General features: G+C 34.4%; 1 protein-coding gene across 2 annotated transcripts; it reads left to right on the forward strand.

Moving 5' to 3' along the window:
• Positions 1–4233: 4233 nt before the first annotated feature.
• Positions 4234–6780, forward strand: LOC127118021 (uncharacterized). 2 transcript variants are annotated; one of them, XM_051048153.1, is made up of 5 exons: positions 4234–4384; positions 4455–4525; positions 4612–4692; positions 5138–5181; positions 6456–6780. In XM_051048153.1, exons 1-5 carry the CDS (start codon positions 4345–4347, stop codon positions 6553–6555), a joined length of 336 nt encoding a protein of 111 aa, XP_050904110.1. In that variant the 5' UTR covers positions 4234–4344; the 3' UTR covers positions 6556–6780. The 2 variants fall into 2 exon arrangements, with proteins under 2 accessions (XP_050904110.1, XP_050904111.1); XM_051048154.1 differs by having other exon boundaries at positions 4256–4384; positions 4464–4525.
• Positions 6781–9340: the final 2560 nt, after the last annotated feature.

A 9340-nucleotide genomic window follows, 5' to 3' on the forward strand; every position in this document is an offset into this window, starting at 1 on the left:
AAATATGGTAAGGTACCACACGCTTAAGTGATTTTGGGCATATTATAAGATATGGGCCACATACACTTAAGTAGGCTTTTTAGCTTGAAGCCCACACAAGTGGTTCTATAAATAGAACCCTTGTGCAGAAGCATTCATTGTGGTTGCATTTTCGTTTTCTCTCTTTCTCTCTCTGTCTCTCTCTCTCTCTCTCACACACACACAAAGTCTTCATTCATAGCAGCTAGCACTGAGATTGAAGGAATCTGTTCGTGTGGACTGAGTAGAGGCATTGTCGTCGTTCAACGCTCGTGATCACTCCGTAGATCTGCGTCAAAGGTTTCAATCGTCACAAGAGGTGACTATTCTATCACTGATCATGCTCGTTCGTAAGGATCTCTAAAGGAGAAATTTTAATTTCCGTTGCGTTCAGGATCGCAATTCTCCTTCACGAATATGCATCTTCGGAAATTTTCATACTCGTGCCGGAGATACATTTCCGAACACAACGCACATTTTTTAAGGCAAAATACAGGATTAATGTGAGCAATGTAGTGTGAAATAAATGATCTTTACCTGAAATTCAAACTTCTTTTGCTCTCTTTGATATGATGAATGACAAGTTTGGAGATTTGGAGTGAAAAAATGGATTGAGAATGAAAGGGTTTTTGGTGAGGGTTTGTAGAGGAAAACAACAATGGCAATAATGGATGTGTGATCATGCAGCTTTTTGAAATTTTTACTCAACTAACCCATTTTTTCAAAAAAAATCCCAAAATAACTCACTTTTTAGATTAATTCCCAAACTACCCCATTCTGGAGAGGTGGCGCCAAATGAATTGGCGCCTGCTCTCTAAGTTAAAGAGGTGGCGCCAATTGGATTGGCTAGTGCAACTGGTGTTGGCAATCCAATTGGTGCCCATGTGTAAAAAAGGAGAGAAGACACCAATTGGTCTAGCGCCTCTGTGTATTGCGTAATTTTTTTTTGAAAAACAATGTACATTTTAGATAAAAGTCTAAATCAGACCAATTGATATTAATATTAATATGCCTTTACATACGAATACCATAAAGGCTAATGCCGTTGACCGGGATGACCTAACCGACCTCCGATACCACATCCCCTAGTTACCCGAACGCGTGGCCCTAACCCACGTTGATGCGAGTTGGTTCGTTGGTTAGACGGAAACATACCTAAAGGCAAAAAAATTAGATGTATTGAGAAACTCGACGACTTACGTGGATGAGTGCAAATAAAAAATGATAAAGATGTTATGGAAGTGATGTTTAGACCAAATGATATCTGTTTGACTGTTGTAATTAGTTAGAAATGTTGTGGTTGTCGCGCAAAAAGTCAACTGTTGACCAAAAGTCAATTGTTGTATAAATGGTCAATTTTGTAGTCTTTGTACATGTATGGACTTTGAATGTGATTGTATGAAATGATATTTGATATTTGAATGCATTGACTATTTGAAATAAATTGTATGGATATGAAAGATATTGAAATGAATGAACATGATAACATGAATCAATGAATACGAATTTTGAATGAATCAAGACCTAAGGACCAAAATGGATAATGATTAGGACTTATCCAACGATTCATGGACCAAACACCAATGAAAATGACATGGAGTAGACTAAGTGATGTACCTGATGAATACCTAATCATGGATCAATGGACATGACCATAACTTGGATGAACAATGCCAAGCATGAAACAAAAACTCTAGTAAGGCCCAAGATGTATAATGAACTAGGTCATAATCAAAGATTCATGGACCAAACAACAATGGCAATGCAAATGGCATGAATGACATTGGCCAAATGAAATAGGTTAGGCATGGACTAAGCATGAGGATATGATCAGATGCAATGCTATGGATGAGTTGAATAAAGTGGAAGTTGTGATGCCATGGAAATGGGCTTGAACCAATGAACATAGACAAGAAAAAAATGAACATGTAAGGCCAAGAAGTGAATGCTAAACAGACCAAAGAAACCTCCATAATAAACCATGAATAAGTGCGCCTTGAATGGATCTTGACCAGGCAAGTGAAGCATACACAATGGATGATGCAATAATCATATGGCTACCAAATACCACAACAATCATTTCAACCTTTCCTCGATGCATCATTCACACCAATGTCTCTCTTAAATTGTCCTGGTCGTCCTCCAATAACTCAAACACATCCCAACTACTCTGGCATAGGTCACGAACTCAACGATGGCAGTAGCGCTTCATTGCAGGTGGTGGTGATGTTCCTGGGCCGTCAAATCCTCAAACACCTGGGGTGAATCATCAACGTGGGTTAGAGCCACGCATTTGGGTATCTAGGGGATGTGGTACCGGAGGTCGGTTAGGTCATCCTGGTCAATGACATTAGTCTTTATGGTATTCGTATGTAAACGCATATTAATATTAATATCAATTGGTCCGATTTCGACTTTTATCTAAAACGTACATTATTTTTCAGAAAAAGTTACGCAATACACAAAGGCGCCAGACCAATAGGCATCTCCTCTCCTTTTTTACACATGGACGCCAATTGAATTGACAACACCAGGTGCACTAGCCAATCCAATTGGCGCCACCTCTTTAACTTAGAGAGTATACGATAATTCATCTGGCGTCACCTCTTCAAAATGGAGTAGTTTAGGAATTAATCTGAAAAGTTGGTTATTTTGGGATTTGTTTTAAAAAGTGGGTTAGTTGAGTAAAAATTTCCAACTTTTTTCATTTATCAGATTATTCCAGAGATGAATCTCCGGAAATATCTGACATGCAAAGGTGACATAATATTTCAAAATCTCACCCAAACTTCCGGAGATGTAGCTCTGGAAGTCCTACTGAATTGATCAATTTTGAATATATTTATTGAAATATTATGGAGATGCATCTCTGAAATAAAAATAACCCAACTTATAGGGCGCCACTCAGAATAGTCTTTGTTGTGTGTGTGTGTGTTGGATGTGTTCGGAGATGTATCTCTAAAAATTGAAGGCTATTTTAGAATTTTTGTGTGGTGCGTAAGAAGCATATATGGTGCATTAAGAAACCATATCGTTTAAATCTTTTCTACTATTTAAAATTATGATGGGGGATACCATATAAACGCACAGACCCAATCATAAGTGCAACACTTTTAATCCTATTGATACAGATATTATCTTTCAAGAGTACCATCTCATTTATTTTCATAGTGTCTTAGTACCACAAACTCTTTAATATTGTGTTCTATAAATCCTTTAAACTACCAAAAGTTTTAAAGTAGGACTTATAATTCTGGTCACACTCTCATACAGACTCGAGACCATTGTAAATTGATTCTGTAAACTTACTAAATTATCCCAAGGTGTATGACACAGTCAAACCTAATACAATTCATGCCCTATCATCAAAGTAAACAAAATGAAGGGAATATGATTCAGGACAACACACAAATGTAGAATGATGAATATTATATTTTACAACTTAAAAAAATGGGGTAATGATTGGGGATAAATCTTCAGTGAATAGTTAAGAAGTGATCCTGGAAGTGTTTGTCGAGTAATACTGAGTCTTTTATGGTTCATGGTAAAACTGCATTCTAAAATAACGATATAATCTAGGATTCATGAATTTGTGTCAAAAGTGATTGATTTGTGTTATTGAGAGAGAAGAGAAATGACTTAGTAATCGTGAATTTAGAGTTCCAACTTTATTAATAAATATCATATTAAAATAAAATCAACTCATATGTCAATTAAATCTAATTTAATTTTTTTTTGACAAAGTTTAATAGAAATGACTAAATTGACTAAACATATATATCTTGATAGACTTAAAGTAAAATTTATTGACTAAATACCATCACAAAACTATAATTAAAGTCAAGATAAAAAATTTAATTAAGCCTTAATTTTTTATGTTTAAATATTTCAAAGACGTGAGAATTGTTTGTCTTGTGTATTTCTTTCATTCTTTACAATAAAAACGATCTTATAATAATCCTATACAACCATGAGCAATCATATTTTAATAATTGATAATAATGTTAATAATAAAATCCAATTAAATATAGTAATATTTATATTATATATATATTTTTAATCGAAATTGAAGATTATCAAATGTTAAGACCATTTCTAAAATAATCAAGAGTTATAGTGAAAATTCGTTTGTAAAGGTGAAAAAACATGTAAAAAACATGATTAAATGTATATACCTATTTTTTATGATAATAAACATTATTTTATAAGAAATAAAATAATTTTTATTGTATTGAAAAAGTATTACTTCCCATTCTCAAGAGTCAAGAACCAACCACCGACCGAACATAGTTGTGTTGCTGCTTAGAGAAAGTAAAAACAAATAAAATGAATCCTCTAATTTGGCACAAAGTGGCCGCGGTTTCAGGTGAATCCCTCAACTAAACTACATCAATGTTTTCTTCTTCTTCTTCTGTAAAACTAATTCAATGAAACAGGTGTAGCAGCACTTGGATTAGGCACTTATGGTGCGCACGCTTTCAAGCCCCAAAACCCTTCTTACAAAGATGTACGTTCCTTCCTTTTCATTTTCCCCCAATTTCTATTCACTTCTATTTCATGATTAAACCTTCAATTTTTAATGTATCCGTCAAGGTTTGGCATACAGCATCGCTTTACCATTTGGTTCATACCGCTGCATTACTTTCAGCTCCAATTACAAAAAATCCCAATCTTGTAAGTTCCCATTTTTCTATTTTTTTTTATTTTACTTTGTTTCCCCTTTTAAATGCTATTAGCCTATAATTACAACCTATATGTTTAAACTGATTTGTAGTTTTTGAGTTTAAACTGATTTTTACACTATGTTTACCATTCAACTCACATTTGCAGAAATATATCTAAACATAAATCACTTTACTTCAATTCACTTTTAGCCCGAGTCAATTTTCTTCACCGCAGAACCAAACACACACTTAGCTCTATAGCTTCTATATTTTCTTAGTGAAAATGTCTCGGGATGCGAAAAATGGTTTGCAAGCGAAGATCTAAACACATCCTTAATTTTATTTAGAATCAATTTTGGAAATGATAACCATACAATTTACAAATGCTAAGTATATGGTGATTGTGAAATGATAATCATCAATTTGTTTTTTCTCGCATCTTTTTCTTTACGCAGTTTGGAGGGCTTCTAACAGCTGGAATCTTGGCTTTCTCTGGGACGTAAGTTCTCTCAAAATTTACTTCCACCTGTTTGTGATGCTTATTTGTAAAGTTGTAAAGTTGCTTTATTTATCTATTTAAATTTTTTTGGGTAAGGAGGTGTGGGAAATCAAAAGTGGGCACTGGGATTTGAGAGGCATATAGAGTTCAATTTTATAATTAAGATATCATTCATTTGAATGAGGGTGACATCATATGTATAGGCTTGGAGTTATTTGACCCTGACACTGACACGGCGACACCAATAATTATTTGAAAAAATGAATAAATTAAACGTAATCACAAGTGTTGGAGCAAGTATTCGATACTGACACGGACACATCTTTTTTCAGAGGTGTCAGTGCTACATAGGTATCAATCAATGGACAGTTAACCATTTTGTTTAGAGGACTTCTGGGTCATAGTTATTTTTAAAGTGATACTCATATGATATGGTTAAAAATGACGCGAGAGTCAGACATGTCCATTTTCTCAAATTATTACCACTGTTCATGTATCACTATTGTGTCCGTGTCTGTGTCGGTGCTTCATAGCTTACAAATCTGTAGTACTCACTGAAGTTGGGGTCTCCACATAGTTAGAAATATAATGTGAAAGCAGTTTAAGACTCATCAGTTTTAAATGGGGAAACAACCTAACAACTTGGGATTTGATCACCCATCCTCAAGAACTTTTCTGTTTGGCATCATTGTAGGAGATTTTCTGATGCTCCTTATTTCACTATCTGTGAGTTGGCCCCCTTTTGCTTTCTTGCTTTTGCTTGCTGCCAGGAGATTTATTCCGTACTCCCCCTTAATGGTTCTTAGGCTGTCTGTTCTTTTTTAGTGCCTCGGTGGGTATGTTGCCGGTAGGCTCTTTGTTTGGATTGATGGAATCAGATGGAGCGGAGCGGAATGAGATGGAGTGGAATGATATTCCATTGTTTGAATCATTTAAAATTCGATGGAGCGGAGCGGAATGGAGTGATATGAATTTCATTCCATTCCATCACTTACCATCATATTTCTTCCCTTCCAATTTGGGCAGAATGAACAACTTGTCTTATTCCGTTCTAAAATTTCCAAACAATGGAATAGGACATTCGTTCCGCTCAGCTCCATTCCGCTCCACTCCATTCCGCTCCGTTCATTTTATGATATGGTAGTGGTTTGTGCCCTTTGTCCAATAAGTAAGACTAGTGCTATCTGATTATTGCGAATAAGTATTTGTGAAAATAGAATGTGATTAATCTGCATTCGTCTTTGACGATATTGAGACAAATGTTGAACTTTTAGGTGTTATACGGTTGCATTTCTTGAAGACAGAAAATACTCAACCTTGGCTCCATTTGGCGGCTTTGCATTTATAGCAGCCTGGGGAAGCTTGTTTTTCTGATGACTTCATCGTTTTGGAATGTGCTGCTACAACATCTATCCAATGTTTGTTAATAAGAAATTATAATATCAATGTATTTGACAATTGATTAGCCCACATACCTCATATTTGTAAGTATTTTTGTGTTTATGTTGCCAATGTTTCATCATGATCTTGAAGTCTATTTATGTACACAGTTATCTTTCATTGGATGATGTTCTTGAAAGATTTGAAGTTTTCTGTTAATGATGAGTCATGTGTGTGCATTATTACTATACCATCCCCTTTCTCCTAACAAAAAATGAAATATGACTTTGTGGTGCATCTTCATTTTGTAGTAGAAAAAATCAAGAGTTCTTTTGATTACGCTTGCCTAAAATTTTATCTTAACCCTTTATTTAAGAAGTTATCAGTTTGGTTTTTGTTTCATGATCTGTTTCCTTCTGATTGGATTGTTTAGTTTTGATAGGAATTGATTTTATGTGCGCAAAAAAAGTTCTTTTAAATGCAGTGGGATTTTGTGCGTAGAGACACTTTGGAAAATTTAATTTGGGTTTATTTGATGTTATAACGTTTGGAACAGTTTATAATAGCTTATGATCAATCTTCAAACTGTTTTCAGCAGTTTTTTAATAAACTCACATAATTTATATAAAATCAATTTTTAAAACAAACTCTTTTATAAAATCGAAGTTTAAATCTCGTTTTGCCAGAAGACAGGGTGCAATGGAAATAAGACTGAAAGTAAAAAGTTAAGGGATAAGAGAAAAATACAACAATTCTAGAGGTTTGGACGAGTATTTTCTTCAAAAAAAAATCTTATCGAGAGTTTCTAATATGAGAGCTATTTTAGAGCATATGTTCATAAACCTCTTTATATAGAGATCAAAGTTTTTCAATTGTTAACTTTTCAACTAAAACATAGTTTTAAGTACAATAAATTAAGCTCACGAGTTGATTGAGAGCTTTTAACAACGAGTTAAACTAACAAACTGACTGAGAGTTTTAATAACAGAGATCTCCCTAACTAAACAAATGTTTTACTTGATTTACCTCAAGAATCATTCAAGAGCTTTTTACTTGGTTTAGCTCATACGGTAAAAGATGTGGCGACATGGGGTGAAGAAGTGAGAAGTAAGGATGAAAGTGTACTTCTAGTTTGTGATGTTAACAACAAGGAGTATGGATTGTTTACCAAGGGCACTAAATCTATAAAGGATATGTCTCCCCATAATAATGAAGATGTTGATCTCAGTGGCCTTGCTATGAAGCAAGTTATTATTGACAAATTAGGTAACACGTTGCTACCTGTTGGAGAAGATGAGAGTATATGTGATGCTGATACTTTTGGAGCCATCAGTTTGAGGCCTAGACTGTCATGTATCCTGAAGCTCAATCTTAACCAGATGGATGATTAAAACACCTTTCTTAATAGGTGTTGATTGCAATACTACTATAAAGGGCAAGTATTTGTTTTGTCGTATCCATAGGGACTGGTGCGATATCAATGTCGTTCAAGAGTTACTATGATTTTAAGCGTAAGTTTGCAAGATGTTTGATGGTTTAAAGCTACAAATTGTAAAACGGATGAATGATAAATAAATTTTCAGAGAGATGAGAGCTTACCAGGATTGAATTTCATTCACCGATAGAATATGTAATTTACGAATCAATTATACACAATCTAAACATTTATCAATATCATCATGTATCACTCGCCGACATTGTTTATGTCTAAACTCCTGACGAGAGTTTAACCGTATTGTTGAATCAATGATCTCTCATCCTATTAAACAATACAGTAGTATTAAGACTCGATACACAATTGAATGTTAAACCTAAATCTATGTCTAGAGTTTAGAATCTAACAGATGTTCATCTTAGGTCAAGATTTGAACTGTATTTCTCAATATCAATTCAAATCATAAGATTAACATGAAAACAAAGATAACATCGATATAGATTCATAAAGAGATTGTATACAACGCCATGATTAGTAAAAATACATATTGTTACAATGAACTTACATAAATGGATTTAGCTACTCATGATAGCTAGATACAAAGAGAAGAATGAAGATGAACATGAATCAATCATGATTTCCCAATGATTGATACGAACCCAACCTCCGATCTTCAAGAAGCACCATCTCCTGTTATTTTCAAACTCTCTCTCTCTCTCTCTCTCTCTCTCTCTCTCTCTCTCTCTCTCTTTTTCAAAAGTGTAATATCTTTTACAAAGTAACAACTGAAAGCTATTTATAGAAAACAAAAAGCTGCAGACCGCGCTAAGTGCTAAATCTAGAAAAACACATTAAACCGCCTTAAATGACGCTTAGCATAGGAAAATGGTGCTTAGCTAGCTAGCCCCTGCCTCTACAACTCCAGGCATGCTAAGCCCCACCTTAAGCTTTGATTTCTTCTAAAAATGGCATGTTTAAGCTATTTCTTCCACTTTTGATGTCAAAAGTTCCTCAAATGCAAACATACCTATAAAATGAGTTGCAAGTGATCAATCTACAAGATATTTAAACATAAGTTGAGGTTTTGAATTGTGAATCCAAAACAATCAAGCTAATAAGTGCCATTTTTTCATGCATAAATTCACCATAATTTGGCACTTATCAATAGGAACTTAAGCGTGAAAGTTGAAGACCTACCTTTTGTCATCATGGCGAAAAAAATCATGAAGATCATATCCAAGTATTGTTTCGAGCCTATTTTTGAAAAGAATCATAAAGGGAATGACGACATTGATGATGTTGTCAATATGAACAAGGAAGTTCATGATAGGTCTAAACCTATCA

Source organism: Lathyrus oleraceus, chromosome 2 (genome assembly GCF_024323335.1).
Source record: "Lathyrus oleraceus cultivar Zhongwan6 chromosome 2, CAAS_Psat_ZW6_1.0, whole genome shotgun sequence".
In the NCBI taxonomy this organism is placed as follows: domain Eukaryota; kingdom Viridiplantae; phylum Streptophyta; class Magnoliopsida; order Fabales; family Fabaceae; genus Lathyrus; species Lathyrus oleraceus.

Bases quoted from the DNA above. Each gene is read 5' to 3' on its own strand.
- LOC127118021 (XM_051048153.1), top strand. From the start codon at position 4,345: ATGAATCCTCTAATTTGGCACAAAGTGGCCGCGGTTTCAG. The intron at 4,526-4,611 runs GTACGTTCCTTC...GTATCCGTCAAG, and splicing joins AAAACCCTTCTTACAAAGAT to GTTTGGCATACAGCATCGCT. The intron at 4,693-5,137 runs GTAAGTTCCCAT...TTCTTTACGCAG, and splicing joins TTACAAAAAATCCCAATCTT to TTTGGAGGGCTTCTAACAGC.